Source organism: Zophobas morio, unplaced genomic scaffold (genome assembly GCF_036711695.1).
Source record: "Zophobas morio isolate AGI-343-1 ecotype UQ-CSIRO unplaced genomic scaffold, CSIRO_AGI_Zmor_V1 ptg000024l, whole genome shotgun sequence".
Lineage (NCBI taxonomy): Eukaryota > Metazoa > Arthropoda > Insecta > Coleoptera > Tenebrionidae > Zophobas > Zophobas morio.
The window spans coordinates 9,671,083-9,693,573 of NW_026972129.1; the positions used below are offsets into that span (position 1 = coordinate 9,671,083).

The 22,491-nt window shown below is 37.0% G+C and overlaps 2 protein-coding genes across 2 annotated transcripts; one reads left to right on the forward strand and one right to left on the reverse strand.

Annotated features, from left to right (window-relative positions):
* Positions 1 to 693: 693 nt before the first annotated feature.
* On the forward strand, positions 694 to 4,369 carry LOC135135045 (SET and MYND domain-containing protein 4-like). Its single transcript, XM_064063985.1, has 9 exons — positions 694 to 1,001; positions 1,059 to 1,465; positions 2,296 to 2,446; positions 2,502 to 3,251; positions 3,398 to 3,578; positions 3,629 to 3,779; positions 3,830 to 3,955; positions 4,007 to 4,169; positions 4,220 to 4,369. Exons 1-9 carry the CDS (start codon positions 910 to 912, stop codon positions 4,338 to 4,340), a joined length of 2,142 nt encoding a protein of 713 aa, XP_063920055.1. The 5' UTR covers positions 694 to 909; the 3' UTR covers positions 4,341 to 4,369.
* Positions 4,323 to 6,140, reverse strand: LOC135135046 (UDP-glucosyltransferase 2-like). The gene is made up of 3 exons (XM_064063986.1): positions 4,997 to 6,140; positions 4,730 to 4,949; positions 4,323 to 4,679 (listed from the first exon to the last, which is right to left on the reverse strand). The coding sequence occupies exons 1-3, from the start codon at positions 6,042 to 6,044 to the stop codon at positions 4,379 to 4,381; spliced, it is 1,569 nt and encodes a 522-aa protein (XP_063920056.1). The 5' UTR covers positions 6,045 to 6,140; the 3' UTR covers positions 4,323 to 4,378.
* Positions 6,141 to 22,491: the final 16,351 nt, after the last annotated feature.

Here is a 22,491-nt window from a genome sequence, read left to right on the forward strand (position 1 = left end):
CACGGCTTACCGCCAAAAGGAACGCAAAAACCTCGTCGTAAGAACGATGAGAAATCAGGAACACCCAATGGCTCAACGGGGGCTGCCACGTTTTCCAATGGAACAGATCAACACTGGAAAAACAAAACACAACAGCAAAAGGCACAGAATAATTCACAATTAAAAGTACAACCTGTTGCTCGAAGCGCTCGAAAAGAAGTGGTCTGTTCTCTCCAAGCGATCAAAAGGAAGTGCCCGATTTTACACGAGACAAAACCACCCTAACATTTGCGCATGCCTCTCTTTCTTGGTGTGGTTGATTGCCAACCTCCTTTTCTTCTTCTTACCAACTGTTTCTTGCGCGCGCGAAATTCATTTGAAATTTAAAAATTCGAATTGGATCCTTACAACTTTCTGGCTAAAGACGATTGCTTGGGATAGAATCACCGTGGGATACAGAAAGGAAACAAAAATATCATTTGTCTCTCATTACAAACTTAGATATATCAGATATCACCTATTTATTAACAGGTAATGCCCGTATAGGTAAAACAAGTCATTATTTACATATACAAAACACAAATATACGTATAATCATCTTTAAAACAAAATAATAACATTTGTGTCTAATTTGGCTCATAGCTCTCGTTATTTTCTATTTTGATATTCTGTGGCAGGCTATCTCACTCTAGATAGTTCACATGTCCTCAACGGGTAGTTCTTTTGTACGACGAAGTGGCGAGATGGGTGTTAAAGATGAGTTAAAAATGTGATCTGCTTCTGCCGTTTAACCTAAATAAGAGATTAGTGTTTACAAAGTATATTCCTGTTAAACAGGAGTGAATTTTATGATAATATTCGAACATTACGCGTATTTATACATTTAGGTGTGCCAGGTGTGTACAAATAAGATAACCTGCTAACCAAAAAATGGATTGCCTAGTTGCAAATTACACAGAAATATTTAAGAAGATCGACGGCAACGTATTTGAAGTGTTTGCGAAATTTTACGATACAGATTTGTATGTGGTTTAACAATTACTCAACGGAAAAATAACATTAAACCTCATTATTTTTAGGACTCCCATAAAGTTATGGCTAGAAAACCAGTTCAAAAAGAAAGTTGTAAAAAACAATGCTGTGTCAACGTTGCATCGAAGAGAAGGCAATGCATTTTATGCTAAGAAGGATTTGGTGAAGAGTCTGGAGTTTTACACAAAAAGTTTGTGCTATGCCACACCTTATAGTAAAGAATACGGACTGGCTTTAGCTAATCGATCAGCAGTTTCATTTGAAATGAAAGAGTTTCATAATTGTTTAAAAGATATTGAATTATGTTTTAAAACCAATTATCCAACCGATTTGAAACCTAAAATTTACATCAGGAAAGCTGAGTGTTACTTTGAATTGAATGAGAGAGAATCATTAAATAAATGCATATCAGAAGTGTTCAATTTTCTGGAGTCTGAAAATATTCCAGACAAAGGTATGATATTGATTGTTTATTAAGTAATTCGTTTTAAGAAACTAGCATGAAAGGCTGGCTAATTATCATGTGATTAGTATTAATGTTAACAACTGCAAGTTTATAAAAACATTTTTTACGATGAGTAAGAGTTAGAAGTTTTTTAAGCAATTACCTGTTATCTCCAAGGTCTTTTGTTTTGTCTATTTACAGGCATTGGTGGATTATTGTTGTGTTTCTATAACTCAAGGCCATCAAATGTCAATGCAAGCTGCATAAGCAAATTAGGTTTTTTATAAATCAAACATAATTGTTACAGATATTTGTAAAAATGCGAATTACTTTTTCTGTTTTCTCTGCCACTTTAATGTTAACATGTTTACATATTTATCCCATTTTTAACCATATCAATGCTGAGTGAATTTTAGAAGCAGGGTGTTTTTACAGTTGGCGTTTTTTCAGTATCAAAATAAATACATGTTGTAGATAAAGGGTGATCAAAAAGTTTTCAGATTAGAGTTAGCCATGGAAATATTTGTCATGTCTTTGATTAAATTGTAAAAGTCATACATAACCTTTCATGTCAATAAAAAAAGGTTATGCATGACTTTTACAGTTTAATCAAAGACATGACAAATATTTACATTGGCAACTCTAGTCTGAAAACTTTTTGATCACCCGTTATGTGGAGTTTTGTTTTCTAAACAAGTAATTGTATAATAGTATTTTGGTGCTGTCAACAGTTACGAAATTATCCCCGGTGCTCCTGTTTAGTTAAGTCACGTCAAAAAACTTGATTTTTTTATTTACCTTGCTAGGACTTTATTCATTTGGTTCATTCATTTTTGTAGAAAAATTCACAATGAGGTTGAATCATATTGAAAAGCTAGAAAGCAGTCCAAGCAACTTGGAAAATTATCAAGATAATATTCCAGAAATTCCAGAATTTCCAGATGGAGAAAACAATTGTTTAACTTATGCATCCAATAAAGTAAAGATGAGGTATATTTATCAGCACACTAGTGTGACTTGTTTTTGGAACTTGCTTCATTTTTAGGTATAACAAAGATAGTGGCCGGCATATCATTGCTAGCACCAACATACGAAGAGGAGATATACTTTTTGTAGAAAAAGCATTTATTTTTGCACCCGTTTTCAAAGAAAACAAAGAATTCTATTCGTTTAAATGCTACAATTGTTTAAAAGATATAATAAGTAGCGTTCCTTGTAAATATTGCACAATTTGCGTATACTGCGACGAAAACTGCCGGGATTTATCATGGAAAAACTGCCATCGTTGGGAATGCTATGGAATGCAAGCTAATATTTGGTTTGACTTAGGTATTGCTTTCCCCGCGTTTAAAGCAATGTTGCAAGGTACTTTATCGGGATTTCGCACTTTGGAATGCAGTTTTGAGGATGACGTGAAATGCTTTGGGGACAAGGAAGACAACTATCGTTATTTTAACCGACTATTGTCTAACATTTATAAGAATAAGAATGTAGCACCCTATATTGTTATGGCTGCTATCGTTATTTCGTATTTGGAAAAGTATACGGATTTTTTCACGTGGTTTTTGAAACAGTCAAACTGTCCTAAGAAAGATTTAGATAGTTTGATCAAATATATTGGTGGCCTTATAACCAAACACATCGCTCAACTTGCGTGCAATTCAAGTACCATAGAACATTGGAGTTGTTCTTCGTCGGATTTATTGTTTCCAGATGTTCTTATAACTATAGCTTGTGGAATATTTCCTTCTGTTAGCATTATGAATCATTCATGCAGGCCAAATGTAACGAATTAGTAAGTAATTATTTTACCGAAAATACATACGGATAATAGAATGTAAATATTAATGAACCTTTTAGAGTTCAAAATTACATTGATATTATCTTTATGGACATAAGTTTTTGTATATGTGTTACAGTTTATACAATAAATTGTTTTAGTTTCATCTGTGATACTATAGTTGTTAAAGCATTAGAGGATATTCCTCAAAATGAAGAAATTTTCAACTGTTACGGAATAGATTATAGGGGTATGGTCAGGGAACAACGACAATATGCGTGTAGAAAACTCTACCATTTTGAATGTAAATGCGTCATTTGTTCTGATCCAGCACACGAGTTGGTAAGTAATTCTTAGTAGTAGTAATGACATATGTGACAATTCGTTTCAAGGACATGCTTGATAGCTACTTGTGTCCAAAGTGTAAGGGAATGGTTCCTGAAATTAATAACACCGGCCTAAGTTTCTGCATTAATTGTGGTGAAAAGTATGATTTGAAACCTTTCAGGAAGATTAACAATGAAGCTCAAAAATATTTGGAAAGTGAGTGTAGTTCATGCAGGGTTGATGTCAGTTTGAAATTTTCGTTGCAGCTGATTCCACCAACCAACTGGAACTTTTAATAAAAAGTTTGAAAATCCGGGAAAAAATCTTGTATAAACATCATAAGGATTTTGAGGAAGTCTATTATAGGTTGTACAGTTTCTATGTTGACCACGGTATGCAACTGCAAACAGATTGTTTGAGACGACTTTGTTAATTTTTTGTAGGAGACGCCGAAAATATGTTTAAATATTTTCATCTGTGGTTAGAGAATGAGAAAGCTCGTCGCGGCAATAACTCTAGAGGTATTGGGACAAAACTTTACGAAGCTGCACTTGCCATCCTTCATTGCCTGCAGAATGGACAGCACAAAAACTGCACAAATCTCAAGTAAGCCAGTGTAAATGATAATTCGTATAATACAAGTGTGAAATTTTCAGGGCTTTTCTACGAAATGTTGAATACATGATAAAAGAAGCTAAAGTGATTCTAAATCTGTATTATCCAACTTACATCACGAGTAGACTGAACAAAAAAATTCAATTTATATCGACAAAATAATTTTTATTGATTAAAAGATTTTTCAAAAACGTATAGTTTTAATCTTTTTTCGTTTTACTTTTTGTCGTAAAAATACTTGTGTAAATAAATTTAAGAAGTCCAAAAAGTAACGTAAAAGAAAATTTGATGAGGTACCCAGCAAAAAGGATAACACCAACAGTGAAACCAATAACATCAAGAAGAAGGTATTGATATAAAGGTACATCGACAGCCGGAGATTTTAAATGCTTTGCTCCTTTATGGCGTATTACATATTCAGTCCACCAAACTGCTTTTTCTAAGCCCGACATTGCCTCGTCTTTGTATAACTGGGCCGTTTCCTTAAGATTTTGTTTATACCTGTAACAGATTTAGTCGAGCTTAAGAAGAAAAAACGGCTATATTCTTACATCGGATCTGAGGTAACTGTCTGAATAGCAGCTATAAGCTCATCGTTTTTTAAATGTTTGGGATCCAAAGTAATACCAAGTCCTTTTCTTTCTAGAACTTTAGCGTTGTTACCTTGATCGCCATAAAAAGGCAACCCTATCATGGGCACGTTGTACATAATCGCCTCTTCCATTGATTGTAAGCCACATTGCGTGATAAATAACTTAATATTTCTCTGCGCTAAAAGTAATATGATCGTTTTGTTTTCTATAAATTAAATATATTACCTAAAACAGCCGTCTGTGGTACCCATGGTGTCACCTTTACATTGGATTTAGTTATTATATTTTTATCCTCAAATTTCCATAACACGTTAAATGGCAACTCAGACAGAGTTTCTATTAAAGTCTCCTTTGTATCATTTTGAAGTGCAGCACTTTTAACATTCGTGCCTAAACTAAAATATATGAATCCATTGTGAGAGCTATCTAAGAATTCTTGAATATCTTCAGGAAGAGGTTTGGGATCATTTAAATGTAAACCTCCACCTATTTGCACAGTGGCTGGTACCATCGGTCTGATGTTATGAAATATAGGATTAACGTTAATAAATAACATGCTCATATTCTTTTGTATTTCGTTAATCGACGGTGTGTTGTTTCCAAAATGCTTTCTGATTGTTGCTTCTTCTCTTGGATGGAGTCTGTACTCCGTGTACCACATCATGAAGCACTGAAATATCGTACTAATAAGTCGTTCCCAAAACGTTAAGTTTTTGTCAAATGGAAGGTCGTAGTCGGGATACAAAACTGGATGTACTGGATTACCAACAGCTGCGTGAATTCTAGATGGGGCATCTAGCGATATCATCCCTATGAAAGGAATTTGAAACCACCATGAGAGAGCCATTTGAGTAGGATAAATAGCTTCTACCATCAATAAATCAAAATGATTTCTCTTGTTCACAATCAGATCTTGCACTTGTGGGTGAGATAGTTGTCTATCTGCTACTTCGTGTAACGCATCCATATATTTTCTGTACCGTATGACGATACTTTCGTTTGTTACCGACAATAAATTGTCAGCTTGGTAGGACTTCATCACGTCATATGACATACTTAAGTCAATTTCTTTTAGATTTTTTAATGAACGATCGTGTACAGGGTTTGTTGTTAACACGGTAACTTCATGACCTCTTAAAGCAAGTTCTTTCCATATGGGTTGGAATGCCAGTTGATGACTATATGAGGGTGTAAACACAGCACCAAGAATTTTTGCAGATTCTGTATAATTTATCACATACATTAAACATACATAGAAATATATTGTAAACATGATAAATGATGTATGTGTTACACACTGTAGAAAAGTCGTTTACACAATAATTCCTTATCGTGGTGTTACCATCTGTTTTATAAAAACTAACTACTCATTTAAAAACAATTATATCCTTGTAATTTTATAAAAGGGGTGATAAGATATAGTAAGGTTGATAAAATATGGGTGCAGCTAGATAAAGAAAAATCACAGCAGTTGTTAAAGCATGAAATGTGTGAGTTTTTGGGTTAAGTAAATAAATCATTTTGATAAAAATATTCTGTTTATAAAACTAATTTAAAAAAATATTTAAAAAGCATTCATGTTTTTTTATTTAGCAATTTTTAAAACCTTTAGATATCTACTAAGATCTGAAAAAATTTTGAATAATACCGTCACATCAACTATTCGTTTAAAATTTTTTGTGGTGATGCTATGAACGCTTTAGAGGGATAATCAGTATAACATGAATTATTATATTTTTTATACGGATTTTCTGGAAATTACATAAACTGTGATCAGAATAATCGATAAAATAAATTCATATCTTATTAGTAGCTTATAATCAAACTACAAGCACTATCATACAGTCACATAGATTCGACAAGTATAGATAAATAATGATTTAATAAATAAATCAAATCCATTCAACATTCTGTGATTGCTAAACCTTCAATATAATTACTGTTATTGCTCGAATAAAATAATTTTCTTCCATTTTTGGTTATTTTTTTTTTATTTCAAATCCCAGTACCTATGTAGTTTCAGATCGTTCATGTTTCAGATATTTGGATACAAATATCGAGTGACCGAAAACTTTTTTACTTACAGTAAGCTATATGGCACATATCGTCTAGTTGACAGTGTTGGTTTAATAATGACATTACATAATTTTAAGCGTGTTTATTCCTTACGCAAATCAGACTGAGATACAGACCACATTAGTGTGCGTCGACAGTCTGGATCCGCTTTATATGTAGTTGACGATATGCAATAAGTTTTAATAACGTTTACCGTTTATACTACTTAGCACTAGAATAGTGCTGACATACGTGTACATCTTATTTATCGGACTAAATGCCCAAACACAATGCAAGAAATACGAAATAAAGAATAAGCGATAAGAAAATAAATATGTTTTCTTGTATTTCTTTTCCCTATTTCAGTATTAAGCGTTGTTACACCCATTTGTACGTGCGGAAAATTTGTATTTCTTATTTCTTATCACTTATCTCTTCTTTTTGGACTGTTGTGTTTGAACTTTTAAATAATTACGTTGATTTATTCGGTATTAATAACCGGAAACTTTTGACCAAATCAGAATAATCTACAAAGTAAATGAAGCAAGTGATTTCAATACTAACTCGGTCTTGTTTTGCGCTTTGATTGCTTTGAAGCACAGGTGCTAGAGATCTTAGTGAATAAAAATGGTTTGTTTAATTGTTTTAAAACACATACTTCTTTTGTATTAAAACATGAGACGTGTTTTTTTTATTTCAAATATTTTTTTAATTACGTCTTTCAGATGTCTGATGCGACTGATGTTAGATTTTGTTAGGAAGAGCAGAAATTTTGAAATTTTAGAACATTATACACATTAATCAAATAAACTTATTTTTTATAAATTTCTTTACCGTACCATAAAACGTATGTATCAACAAAATTGTTCGTTCTAATTTGTATTCAAAATTTTAAGGTTATGACGGCATGTTGAAGCGTTCAAATTTAAACCAAAAGATGGCACTACTGCAATTTTAATTTTTTTTTAGATTTTTAAAGAAATCTTGACTCTCTCAAAATAACAAATACCTGCTAATTTACGCAGAAAAGTATATTTTAACTGGCTATTAAATTAAAACTGTTAAATGTTTGTAAAAACAAACAAAAAGCTTTCTAGAACAAAAAAATCTATTTATTAAAAAACCTTTAACAGCTGCCCAACGTTTGCACAAAATTGAAGTATGAAATTTTGTGTAAATTATTATTGACACTAAATTTAAACTGATCATCATTAAATTTTTCAGATTATATGTATTTTATTCAACTAATCACGGATAACGTCTGAGGAAAATGTATATTATGGATATCAAAAGATTCTGAAATCAACACTTATCAAATCAGTTTAAACGTTATGGACAACTGGTTTCACAAAAAACGGGAAAAGATGAGCAAGTCAGGTTCTCATAGATCAATGAAAAGCAATGGGAATATGACGTTCATGTCACTGTCATTTTCCCCGCTTTTTTTGAAACCAGCTGCACATTATCGACTGATGTAACCACTTTTGTGCATTGTCTATTTTGCCGTCAGATTTTTTCGTTTTCAATGAATTTGAAATACAATTTTCGTGTACTCGTGAGCTATAGTACGGTTACCCAAGCTCTATAATGATCACGTGCCCCTCGCGTGATGACTAACTAATCCGACCGAGTGCAGGTTCTCGGCAAACATCCCTTGACCAGTAGTATTGCAGCTCTGAAAAATTACGTGAAGATCACGCACTTTTACAACTCCAGAGCTTCGGTAACCGTACTATACAGTGGGACGACATCACATCAACAGTTCATGTGCAAAACAATTGGTTGTCATAGAGACAGAAAGCAGAAACTTCCCTCACTTATGTCTCTCACTTTTTGAATGTGAACAACCACTCTATGCGATCTCTGCATTAGAAATATAGTAGTCTTAGATATGTGAGACAATTTAACTTCCAGATTAATGATGCTAATCGTTTGAAGTTTATTGTGGCCAACTGTAACTCAAAAGGTTCTCGATCGTACGGTATGTGCCATTGCGCTTGCGCGCATTTGAAAACCATGTGGTGCGTCGTAGTAGTTTCGTTTTCGCGTGGCGTCCATTAAAACAGTTACGAACTGGCATGGCAGAAAATGTGTGCAAGTGTTTGTCGGTAAAGTTTGGGCCAAGACGGTGGCAATATATATTTTTCGATTATCTACCATTATTTTAATGTGATAAATTTTTGACTGTAGTGAATTGTTCGTATTTTGTGTGTTTGTTCGGGTTGTATTTTTAAAACAGTTCGTTGTTTTGTGACAGTTCCTAGTTCTAGCCGCAAAAACAATGCGTAGTTTAATTCAATGCCTCATCGAAGTCGAAGAGGTAGGCGTTCGAAATAAAGGGATGGATCGTTGGACAAAGGTAAGTGATTCAGTTCGTAAACAAAATTTGGCGATTGAAAAACGGATTCTCCACAACAGGGTAAGTACAAGGTATGATTGGCCATTAAAGGCTTTAGTTGCAAATAATATAGGGTAAACTACCTAGTTATTGGCACCAATAAGGGCTCTTTTAACTTTGGTTCCATTCTAAAAATAAGCCATTGATTTAATGTTTTGCGATTATGTATTGCCGGATACCTTGTTGTCCAAGCTACATCGTGAATTTTTGGGTTTTTGTGTAATACAAATAGGGTAAGCGGTACAGTTATTGGCCCTTTAAGGATTTGTGGGTGAATTATTAGCCATATTTTTTAATACGAACAAATTTCTTAGAACTTATAGGTATTAACAAGTAGCTGAAACTTGCTTCTTTGAAACGCATATAGCCGTTTTGTCATACTTTGAGCAATTCACACTATTTTTATTTGTGAACATAAATCTTTGAATATGTACGGTTATTGGCCAGATTACTACAGTTATTGGCACCGTATTTTGAAAACATATCAGAAATAATGACACTGTAGGCACACATAAAATCACTAATTACGTAATTTGGAAAAATAATACGAATAATTTATTGCTTTTTATTTAAACAAGTGTTACACAAATAGTCCAACATTAAATCTAGACCTGGATCTTTTTTCTTTAAGCAGTTTACATGAAACGTTCTCGTACAAGTTTTACATTTGACACCATCTCTATAAACGCTGATTTTATCAGCACATACGAAACACATCCCAGAATTTAATCGTTTCAAAATTGAGGTTTTTGACTCTAAAAACAGGTGCTTTTTGCATCGCTCAACTGGAGATATTTCGACAAGATTAATTTGCTGCGGAATTGAAACGCATGATATGATGTTAACTTTGGGTTTTTCAAACTTCTTCTCTTCGTTGATTGTTTTTGTTTCTACGATGATTTTTTCTTGCCTGTCAGAAATATTTGTTTCAATGTTCTGTTTTTTTCGCGGTTGTTTAGTTTTTGCACTTGTTTTTTTTACTTTTGTTTCTAGTTTGTTTTTCTTCTTGTTTTGAACATCATCTTTAAGTGCTTTTTTAAGTTCTCTAGCACGTTTCCTGTTGTTTTTTTCTTCTATTTTAGATTGCTTTTCTTGTTCCTTCTTATCTTTTAAGTTTTTCCAACCAGTTGAAGTTAAAACGTAAGGCATTCGTTCCACATTTCTTTTGTTTTTCCTTTCTGGAGTTTTCGGCCAGAATAAGTTTTCTTCGAATGACTGTGTTAGAATACTCTCCATTTTATTATGCTGAACTGTATCTTGCACTTTGCTGGTACAACTTATTTCTTCTTTGTTTTTAGTGTCGGTCGCAGAAACATTTTTGTGACGCTTGTTGTCATTTGTTTCAGTTGAGCATATCGCCGGTGGCTCGGGTGCCGTAATGTTCACATTTTCCAAATTTTTATCTAAACCTCGAAGTTGTACAGATTGAAGGTACCTACTTCGTAGAAAAGTTTTGATGCGCTTTAACGTCGAGAAACATCTCTCGGCTTCTGCTGTGGTCATCGGCATTGTTATTAAAATTTGTAACAAAATGTATGTCTGTGTAAAAACGTCTTGAAGAGAATTTTCAATAATAAATTTGAGGAAAACTAAAGCACCAGACATACTTCTAAAATCAGGCCGGTCATATATAATTTTTAATTCAGTTTGCAAGCTAGCTTTGTTTAAAAATGGATGATTCAATGGTAGATTCGAGATAGGCCAAAGGAAAGTTTTTGGTAAAGTGCAGAAAGTTTTCTGACATTAATAATTTAGATGCAATCAAATGATTGGTAAACTTAAATCTATCTCCCACTTGAGTAATTATTATATCACAAACTTTGGCAGCTGCTCTTCGTGTAGCAAGATAATCTTCATTTGGACGTCTTTGTTTTGGTACAGAATCTTCCACAATTTCAATGTTATCAATGTTACTTCTTTCTTTTTGTATACATTCTTCAAAGACTTGGATTGCTCGCTGAATTTCGACTGAATCAGTTTTGGTCTTTTGTAACTGGTTGTATAATATGTTCGCTGTGGCATTATTTTGTGAAAAACTGCTAACCAAAAAATAAAAGTGGAGTCTTGTAACATTCTTGATATCGCTGTAGCTTGGTTTATTGTATTAGTTTGTTTAGAAATTGTAGCCAGTTTTTCCATACATTCTATCAGAAGATCTCTGTTTTTATACACGGTGTTAACACTCTTACTTTTAAAGTTCAATCTTGTATTTCAAGCGCGTGGAACTCTTTGTTTAACAATATCATCTAAGTCCGTCACCCGCTGTGGATGATGTGAAAAAAATTTGTAATGTCACTTAAATTAGAAAAGAATATTCGTACTGGCTGAATTTGACTTGTAGATTGCGCTAAAATTAAGTTTAATTGGTGAGCGTAACAATGAACGTAATACGCGTGTTCATAATCCATTCTAATCAAATGTTGAACTCCGGAATAACGACCACTCATTACACTAGCTCCATCGTAGCTCTGAGAAATCAGTTTTTCTTTTTTGTCTATCACTTGTTCTAATATTGTTTTTAGATTGTTAGCTAAACTTGATGCAACTTGATTTTCCGGACTAATAAACGTCCAGAAACGTTCCACTGGGCTACCATCCGGCAGTAAATACCTAAATACTACCATCATCTGGAACATTGATGACACGTCGGTGGTTTCATCAGAAATAACAGAGACAAAGTTAGCCGAACAGATTTCGCTTTAATGTGCTCTTGAAGAACTTCAAACATGCACTGCAATAACTCATTCTGGATGGTTTTGGAAGTCCCTTTAAAAACTGGCAGTTTGAAGGTGGTCTTTCAGAACTTGATCCAGTTCGCTGCTAAAATTGACTAGTCCTTTGAAGACATCAGGATTTAATGAATCTTCCGTTTCGTTGTGCCCGCGAAGTGCCAGTTCAAATGCTCCACAAAATTTTATGCAGTCAATAATTTTGGATAAAACGTATCGATTTTTTTTTACTTGAGCGTTGTGATTTTCAATGTTTTTTCTATACGCACTGTCCAGTTGCTGTCGAATATCGTGTTTACCCAATAATTTCAATTCCAATTTACATCTGAGATGTAGTTCCGAATGTTCATGTTTTTTAATTTTTTGTGATAGATGTGACAAATCTGCTATTCCGTTTTTTACCCAACCCTGATCTGCTTTAGTATGATTTCGCTCAAAAATTAAGCAAGGAAAACAGAATAAACGATTTTTCACATTACACCCGCAAATCCACTCAGTTTTATCGTAAATGTCATTTTTAAACACTCGTTTAAAAACGCGAGAACTAGTTTTAGTCACTTGGGTTATTTCAATTTGTGGTGTTGGTCGGCCTTTTGTTTTAATGGCAATTTTGTTCTCTAAGGTTAAATTTGACCACACGACTTTTTTTAAGTACTCGACGTTGTAATTGTCATTGTCTATATTACGAGAACTGCTTTCCATTTTTAACAATTTCCAACTGGCCAATTTCCACTAGGACAATTTCAGTGGGACGATAAACACAACGACAGGACGCTGACTATGAAATTTGATCATACATTTCTTTGTTTTCCCAAGTGCTATTGCACTGAAATGCAAGGAAATACCACGTGACCAAATGTCGCACGCCTTGAGTCCTTTACAGTTCTTAACATTCCCGCACCTCTTGTCTTCCGCGTCCGTCTGCAAATTGCTGAATTCGATCGCACAATCCACTACGTGCTCCGGCTAGGGTAAAAACCAAGAAAATGACTTACCGCTGCCGGATTTTTTAAAGCTGGAAAACAGAATAACCACCATAATGAGTTTTTATGTTATTGTTTATAAATAAAAATATTTCAATTAATTTTTCTAAAATTTTATGAGTTTTTGGTACTGGGGGTTCACGTGCTCACGTGCTCCTATACACCAGCCGCCACTGGTTGATGGTCAACTTGGCGTCACGCAGTCGGGTTAAAACCATGTCAAGATGAAGCAAGTGTTGGTCGAAGGAATCGGAAACAATCAACAGATCGTCAATATAATTGACAGTGAACTGGCGAACTTCGGGGCCCAGAATGATGTCCATGGCACGGCTGAAGGAACCTACGGCTGTTTTAAGGCCGAAGGGCAAAACTTGACAAGTGTACGATTGACCGTTGAAAAGAAAGGCGGTGTACTGGGTACTCTCGGGACACAGCGGGATTTGCCAATACGAAGCTCTCAAGTCAATCGTGGACATGAACCTGATGGACTGGAATGACTGGAGAAGATCTTCAGGAGGGCGGGGCGCTTCGCAATCTGTTACCATCTGCTTATTTGCCCAACGGGCATCCAAACAAATTCTCACAGAACCATCTTTCTTACGAACAACAGTCATGGGGCTCGCGAACGGTGATGCCTCGCGTTTGATTACCCCCAACTCAAGCATCTGATTGATGACCTTTTCAACTTCGGGTCGCAGGCTGAAGGCGATTGGATACGCTTTCCTGACAAAAGGGGTGGTGTCGTGCATTTGGATGACGTGCACGTATTTATCGCTGCGACCGGGAAGTTCATTAAAAACGGTCTGGTGTCGTGAAAACATTGTCAGGAGAAGGCGTTGTTGTGAGGGGTCCAAAGAAGCGATGGAGCGGACCTTTTCTTCAAGAACAAAAAATGGGGTGATGGTTCGGCCTAAATTCGGGGGACCGGAATTCGTTGTGGTGAAGCTGTGGCAAACGTTCACAGTGGGTTCTGAATCGGACATGGCGGAATCCACATGAAACGGGAAGTTCTGTGGGGGCCGCCCGAATGGATCCGAAGTTGGCCACTTTGAAAATGCAGGGAAGCATTGGCGCTATTCAACCAATCCATTCCCAGAATTACTGGCCGAACTAGGTTCTTCACAACTAAAAACACAGCAGAAGAGAGAAAATTGCTACCAATTGAAAATTGCAACCATGCCTGCGTTTTGATCCGGTGGCTTTGATGACCCGTGGCGCCTCGGATGAAGGTGGAAGAAACGCGATTCTGCGCCCACTCGAAAGTGCGGAAAATTCCTCCTCGTTCATGCAAGTCACCTCGCTTCCCGAATCGAGCATAGCCAGAAGTTCCCTACCAAAAATTGAGATGGAAATGTGGGGCAGAAGAGAGCAGCTTCCGAAATCTGGTGGGGGATTTGAAGGGCGTTGCTGAAGCGTGGAGATGCTATGCTCGAAAACATCCCCCACAATTTTCGTGCGCTCCAGGATGGAGATTACGGGGTGAAATTTCACACAGAGTGGTGTTGAAATCCCTTCCTGATTGGAACCTAGGCCTCCCAAAAGCCTTTTCCACCCCATCCGACAGACCTGAGAAAACCCACGAGGATACCTTCCCTTCAATCTCCGAAGAGAGAGAGAGGGGCAGAAGGTGCCACCACGACCCCAAGATTGGGTGTTAATGGGCTCGGGCGGAATGTACCCTGCGGGTACGAATTTAATTAATGGAAAATTCGAGGGCTTGGAGCTGGTGGACGGACATGCTTGCCTCACTAACATGTCCGGTCGGCATTTCCCGAAACGTTTGGTGGGGGAATAGAAAAAGGGTTGAATGCCATCAAAGGCGAAACAGTGGGGGCAGGAAATTGGGTGTCCCGGGCCTCGCGGCGTTGAGACGCCGGAGCTCCCGGTGCACGCTTTGGTCGGATGACCGATCTTCCACAGGGCTCGAGATCTCTCGTGGCCTGCATGTCAATTAAGAATTGTTGGGTTGCTTTAGTTCTCATTGTGCGGGGAACAGCGTTCCAAGCCCTTTGGATCTCGCCTGGAAAAAGTCTCATTAGGTCTGACATTATATTTGACTCCTCTCGCGGTAGTATCAGTGACCGCGCGATACTCAGCCGTCCCAAGAAGAAGTCGACCATGCTAACGTCCTGGCTTGGGTCAAAGTGGTCCGACGTGATCTCCTTGTACCGGTCCTCCCGGTGCGTAGTCGTCCAGAAGTTCCCCAAGAACTCCACCCGAAAGTCCTCAAAGGTGTCCCAGTCGGACTTATTGATATCGTACCAGGACTCTGCGCCTTACCTGAAACACAGACGGACTTCCTCGAGTTTGCTAGAACTTCTCCTCCGTGTCCTCAGGTAAAACGCCTCGAAATCTTCCAAAAATTTGTTGGGGTTTTCAAGGGTCCCCCCTGAATAAAACGGACGAGGCAGCGGTGCAGCTGGTGCCGGTGCTGGAGTCTTCTCCGGTTGCCGACTCTGCCCCAGCAAGTGGAGTGCAATGCTTTTCCAGTCCATCTGCTCCGGACGGGACACGGCCTGCAGTTGCTCGTCCCGGCTCGTTGTTGGTTCCTCGTGGACGGGGTCCACGGTCCTCTGGACCCTTCGTCGAGAGCTGGATGGTCGCTCGACGTCAGGCCGCCTCCTACGCGTCGTCTTTGGCTTCGCTGGTCTTCGCTGAGTTGTCGCCACTGGTATTAATTACCTGTCTCTTCTTTCCGACCATTTTCTTCACACAAGTACACTTCTAGCTGGCTGTGAAAACAAAATATAAATAAGTACACATGCAACACAAAATACACTCTTCCAGGGCAGTGCGTCGACATTGCATGCTGGGCACGCGGCACCAATTCTGTAATAACCCAAACCTCCCGCATTTTATTTGGCATTGAACAAAATTTGAAAAGGCCCGCTAAAATTTGAAATTTGGTCTTGGCTGTGATCGTCTAGAAAAGTGGGACCCAACATTGTGTTTTGAAAACTGGCGGGAGGCGTTCGTTCATACGAATTGGTGCACTGCGGAGCGGGAAGAGTGACGGATTTAAAAAACTTATATTTGAAAAAAAAAAGCTATGAGAAATAAATCCAATAAGAGCTCAAGAGACCAAGTAGCCGGTGTTATTTTGAAAACCTCTTCCTTCATAATATTTATTGTATTTGCAGACAATTTCGGTGCAGTATTGTTTCGCCTTATGTGAGCTTTTAGTTCCGACTAAATTAACTCTGTCGGGTTAAAAACACAATGATATAGAGGTAGTCGTAATATCCTGTGCCCTTGTTCTTCAGCTATGCAGTCAAATTTGAATCTTTTATTATGATCTTTGGTTTTTAATACCTCAAGGTTTTTTGTGTAAGATTCTTCGTAGTACAAATCATTTTCCATTAGAAAGTTTTTTATTTCGTCTTTATTTGAAGAAGTATTTGGGATTTTTCGCTTCTGTGCTGAATGGTATGAAGCGTTATCTAATACAATCAATGAATTTGGTGACAATTTTGGTAAAAGTTTGTTTTTTTAACCAATTTCCAAATATGTATATCGGCAGTCATATTTTCGTGGTAATCGACGATTGCCTGTTTCATATTTATAGCAGATAAGAACAGCGCATCACCTACCCAGCCATTTTCGGATCCCGCGTGTAATATGATGATTCTTTTCCCATGTGAGGGCGGTACATCCAATATACATTTGTTGCTTTTATCGCACCATTCTGACGCAGTTTTAAATATGTTGGAGGTTTGAGTAATTGGTGCTGGTTCATACTGCTTTTAGGATGTTTACTTTTTCCTTTTTCCAGTAACACTGTACAAAAAAAAAGTTCGAAGTTCATGATATTTGATCTGCAAAAGAAAAACAACAGCAGAAAAAAAACAAAAATAAAAGTGCTTGTGCTTGATATGCATGTAGGTAATTTAGAACGCAATACAACCTTGTGCAATGTAACAATACAGCTGCTACAAGTTTGCAGTCCTGGGAAAGGCCAGCTTTGCAACTACAGTTAAATCCTGTCACTGTTGCAACATCCCCTTGAATTTCCACACTTCCTTCAATTTCGTGGGCTACTACTTTGTAAACAAAGTGCATATATCATCACTTTGTTTGGCTGCTTACTTTTTAATCCAATTCGAATTATATGGTTGTCATTTAATACTTCTTGGCCCTCAGAAACATTTCGTGAAGCCGGCGTCGCTTCTAAATATACAAATACCTCTAAATAACTTAAATATTCCATATTCACGAATAACTACTATAATTAAAAAAAAAATAACTCAGTATAATATTATAAAATAAAGTTACCACTCCGTATATAGTATGAAATGAACACTTAATTTAAAAAACAATAATAGCTATAATTAATAAAGTTTTCACAGAAGTTTTAGCACCACAAGATTTAGCACGTGTTCACTTAAAAAGTTAAACAACGGGTTATCAAACTGAGAACTAAAAAAAAAAACTGCCACAACCAACGAAACAGGCTGTAAACTGAACAATGCCACTATAAAAACGCTTGATTTATTAACACAATAACAACGGTCATTTAGTTCGCGTATAACTATTACAGTCAAACGTCGTTAAGTCGAACTGGCAGTTGTCTTGAATTTTTATAAATATTGCTCTTAAAGTTATGACAACGAAAAGTGATACAATGTCGTGAAGATATGCGAGGTACATTTATATTTAACTGTGACAATAATGACATGCAATCAACAAAACCATGGAACAATTTATAGATAAATAAGACATCTTTGAAGTTACGCTTACTGACGAGAGATGTAAGCTTGGTCATGCGCAAAAGATCAAATTGCGGAAATCCTTGAGTTGGGTAAGAACCAAATTTAACGAAATAGAGATATTTACAAAATCGCCTTTGAACACGTTCAAGTTTATCGATATGAACGGCATAACAAGGATTCCAAACTTTCGAACAGTACTCTGATTTACTCCGAACCAAAGATTGGTAAAGGCAGATCAAACTATCTGCATTTGTAAAACTTTTAGTGTTGCGAACAATAAAACCCAGTAATTTCATGGCTTCATTGCAGATATTGGAAACATGCGGAATAAAAGAAAGTGATGAGTCGAGTGTTATACCTAGGTCGCGTATTTCAGTGTATCTGTTAAGTACTAGATTGTCGATGGAGTAATGAAATAATATTGTGCTAAGCTTATGATAGAAACTGATTGTGTAGCATTTTATTTTATTTACCATAAGTCTATTTTGTACACACCAGGCAACGATTCTGTTTAAAGTATTTTGTAGAATAAAGCAGTCTTCGGGCGTGTTAATAATCTTTGCAATCTTTAGATCGTCGGCATATAAGTAGGCTTTGCAAGAAGGATCTAAGACGTCGAAAATTCCATTAATGAATATATTAAAAAGTAAAGGACCTAGATTAGATCCCTGTGTAACACCAGATGAAGCGGCGTACAGACAAGATCGAAAATCACAATATTCCACAAACTGATGCCTACCACGTAACATAGAGTCAAATAATTTTAATAAATTAGGACTAAAACCGAACTTATCTAAACAATGTATGAGAATACGGTGATCAACTTTGTCGAACGCTTTACTCATATCCATATAAATGACGTCAACGTTTTACATACGCACGTACCCGATGCCCATTTATCTCGCAGTAAATAAAATAATAGTCGTGTGTACCCCTTACATTTTGATTATTAACTACAAAATTACTTGATTAGTGAGTGTCTTCTTACACTCCAGGACCATGTGTCCCAAAAGTTTGCAGTTTGCACATTGTTTTCTAGGTTTTGAACATTTATTTGCCACATACCCCATTTCTGAGCACCTCCTCTTGTATTCTGGCTTACCATATTGACCCTTAGCATCATATGGAGAGCCCCTCTTTCTAGATTCTCCCCACCGAATAGATTTAGGCCTTGTACCTAAACGTAGTTTGGTGTTGTGTGGCTTATCTGGTTTGATGGCAGAAGGAAAGGTCGTCAAAAACTCCGCATATAATTCTTTGGGCGACTGATAGTGGCCCGCGCGGCACCCCTTTGGATAACGTCATCATCAATGCCGTCAATTCGGCACGACACGACGTTCCGTTCGCTGATCTCGTAAGCCCTCGTCAGTCCAAGTTTATCAAAATAATATTTCGCCCAAGATTCATGTCCTTTTTTTCTGTTGAGCATTTCTCTCAACAAGTGTGCGAAATCATGGTGTGTAATTGTATGACGTTAAGTAATCATACCATGTCTTCGTCGCGACGCCAGTGAGTCGGTTCTGTATATTTTTTATAGTAACCTTTTCACTCCACTTATTTATCTCGGCCATCTGGTCAATTTTTTCAAGCCATTTAGCGATAGTTTTTGATCGGGGATCCAGTCAGGTGACGTGCGGTATACCAAGGTGCGCGAATTATAGTGATGTACATTTTCAAGCGCTTTCGTCAGACTCGATTCCTTTTCCTCAAGTTTACGGATTTTCTTATTTGTTGACTCTAGTGGGTTTACCACACGCGACTTTCTGGGTGGACTTGAGAGGGCGCTCGCTAGAAATAATTTCAAAATCAGCCCGTCAAGCCAGCGTTTTTACCTGGTTTTTCTGAGTTTGTGAGCGACTCACAATACGAACGCGTTTCGTAGTACGAAAACGATTTCGATCTCCGATAAGTCTGTTTTATGTGTATTTTTTTGATAATAACTGAGTTAATTGCAGTAATTGGCCTCTGAAATTTGAAATGACAACTTAAGACTAAAGATGGTATAAAATAAAAATCAGAACTCTCGTGAGAGTTGCTCTCTAATGGACACGTACCCGTGCGATTGTTATCAGACACCTCTAGTGTGTGCCGATGTGCTCGACGATGACGCAACCCCAACTCGTCGAAGTTGGAGGTTTCATTATATTGGTCAAATATTCAAATAATTGTGAATAATCTTGTTGGGGGAACCAGCATTGGATAGTTGAACTGGCGTACGTTGATTTGCGGAGAAAATAGGTGCAAGGAAATCTCCATGAATCGATTGAACTTCGTCCGTGTTAGATGTGTTAAATCCGGATTTTAGGCCTTCTGTTATCATTGGATCATGTACGAGGTGCTGACTCTGTTGAGGGAAGGTTTGCAGAACGTGACGGGGATGGTATTTCAGGTCCTTCCATTGTCTTAAAAAATTCAACAAATTGCTCTTTTTCACATCCTGTGAAGACTGTTGCTTTTGGGCCTAACTGTTTTTTAATTTGCTGTGAATGGCCTTCCTTGAATTTTTTACACTTTCTAACGTTGTTTGGGGTACAGAAAAGTTGCTAACCTAAGGCTAAGAACCTAACATAATTAATAAAGCGTTGAGGGAAGGTGACGTTACGCAGTTACGCATGTTGGGCGCGCAAATGATGCGGGGCAGAGGCAGAACGTAGTGTCGCTGGCATGACCTCCTCCACATCGAGAACACGGGCCAGACCTAAATTTCTTGCCTGCAATTGTTTCTACCCGATTTACTGACAAATCCTTGTTAAGTCCCAGCGGTAAGAAACTATTAAGTTGCCGATGAACAGTCTCCAAGGCATTCGCTTCAGAAATAATTTTGTCAAGCGTGACGTCGTCCCCCAGAGTTAGAATTCTATTCCGCACTTTTCACTGTTTGCACGTGTGCGCCTGGGATGTTGTAATAAATCTCTTGTAGGGATAACCCACCCATATGTAAAAGCGTTGCTCTCTTTGCTTCTGGTGTAGAAACAGTTGATGCCGCCAGAAACAACTCTAGAGCTCGTTTCCATTTTTCCCAACCGAGGCTGGCTCATCGTCGCAGTGCAAGGACTTCAAGGGGGGTATCTGCGACATACCTGTGAATAATTTTATCTTTTTAGGTACAATTCTAATTTCCATAGAATTACTTCTTAAGTTTTTCTTCCTCTTTTTTTCCCTCCATGTATGTGTCGGAACCGTTCCGATTTTCATCGAACTATCACGTGCAAATACAATTTTCAATTTCTACGTGCTGTCCTACTTTTATGACCCATGTTATTTCATACGGCTCTTTTTTTATGCCCCTACTTTGCAGACAGAAAGCTTTAAGGTCCCATTACTCATTCATTCTGTGCGTTGTGCCACATAAAATTAAATGCTCGGCCTCTAGAATATTTTCACCTTCCACAAAGCATTTACTAGTAGGAGTTGCACTTGAGTAATTACACACAGTTGATAATTTCAAACGATTTGGGTATGAGAATCTTCGCAGTAAAAGACATAGACCTTCGGTCCCTAAAACTCCATGTTATTGGATAGGTTTATATAGGGTCGCAGTAGGTCATGTAAACGTGCCGCCTCTTCGATTTGAATCGTACTAAATGCCCAAGGACGCATGACAAAGACCAGGCGCATCTGTATAATTGGTTGCTTAAATGTTTCATATCTTTTTAAAAGATAAAACTAATTCATTACAATAAAAAGAAACAAACTTATTGCGGTTAAACATCACAGTAAATGTTGAAAGTGTTCACCATTTTGTTCAAGGCGCATTGTTTAATTTCATGTTGCAACAGAAACTCCTGACTGCAGAGGAAATTTTGTCAAAGATGTTTGCGGATTCTGCTCAAGTTGTCTCAAATCATCAACAACTTCCTTAGATACTCAACGTCTTCCCGAAGATGTCTCTTTGTTGACACTGCCAGTTCGAACAAGTCTGTTGATTACATCTTTAATGTGAGCCTTTAACGATGTTTCTTGAATTATTAAATCACGGTATTTGGCCATATATTCTTGCTTACAAGCGGTTACAGAATACACAAACTTTTCCATTGCGTTAACAAGACATAACAATGAAAATGCCTTGTTCAACACAATAAATCATTTTCACGGTGTTCGCTTCCTGGCACCAAAACAAAATTTTTCGTACGCAACGACCAAGAGTTTTGAAAACGACTGTTTTGTTGTTTTGAGCTTCGATAAACGAGAATTTGTAATTCACACTTGACAAACGTTAATAGTTATTTAACGAACAAGTTTGTTAGTAAAGGCGATTAATAATCGAGATATTTTTACGCGCTCGTTCCTCGCGCGTTAACAGTCGAGTTAGTTATAATACTTTTCCGGTGATCGTAATTTAAAAAAAAATACTGAAAATTCAAAATATGAGTTATGCAACCAAACATACAAGTGAATTTTTTTTATGAATAAACAGTTGGATATGTCCAAATCATGACGGATGCATAAAGTGGATCGAACATAGAATACTTTGGCCACAAGCGTGCTATTGATGAGCCTTTTTGGGAAATATCGGAGAAGGATGCAAGTAATACGGATTCCGAATACCTAACAACCAGTTTTCCGGCGCACCAAGCAACAGACTCATCGTAGGTTTTTTGGTAAAGCATTTTGCTTCTTTCTCGAAGTAAATTTAGTGACCCCACATTTGCGTTTTCTAGTTCCGGAAGAGTTAAAGAATCCATTTCTATACAATTTCCCATTTTGATTTGGGAAATTTTTGACATTCAGAAATGTGACATTCACGTAAGGACGTGTATATCTGGTTGCCTAAAATCATGTCTTAATAACCCTTATTAATGACGATTATCGTACATAAATCATGCATTAATCGCCTCATTAATAA

What these genes read in the sequence shown, in the direction of transcription:
- LOC135135046 (XM_064063986.1), bottom strand. Translation starts at nt 6,044, where the DNA reads ATGTTTACAATATATTTCTATGTATGTTTAATGTATGTGATAAATTAT. An exon ending in ACCACAGACGGCTGTTTTAG is followed by an intron (nt 4,950 to 4,996) that starts GTAATATATTTA and finishes TATTACTTTTAG; the next exon opens with CGCAGAGAAATATTAAGTTA. An exon ending in ACAGTTACCTCAGATCCGAT is followed by an intron (nt 4,680 to 4,729) that starts GTAAGAATATAG and finishes AATCTGTTACAG; the next exon opens with GTATAAACAAAATCTTAAGG.
- LOC135135045 (XM_064063985.1), top strand. Translation starts at nt 910, where the DNA reads ATGGATTGCCTAGTTGCAAATTACACAGAAATATTTAAGAAGATCGAC. An exon ending in CTGATCCAGCACACGAGTTG is followed by an intron (nt 3,579 to 3,628) that starts GTAAGTAATTCT and finishes ATTCGTTTCAAG; the next exon opens with GACATGCTTGATAGCTACTT. An exon ending in AAAAACTGCACAAATCTCAA is followed by an intron (nt 4,170 to 4,219) that starts GTAAGCCAGTGT and finishes TGAAATTTTCAG; the next exon opens with GGCTTTTCTACGAAATGTTG.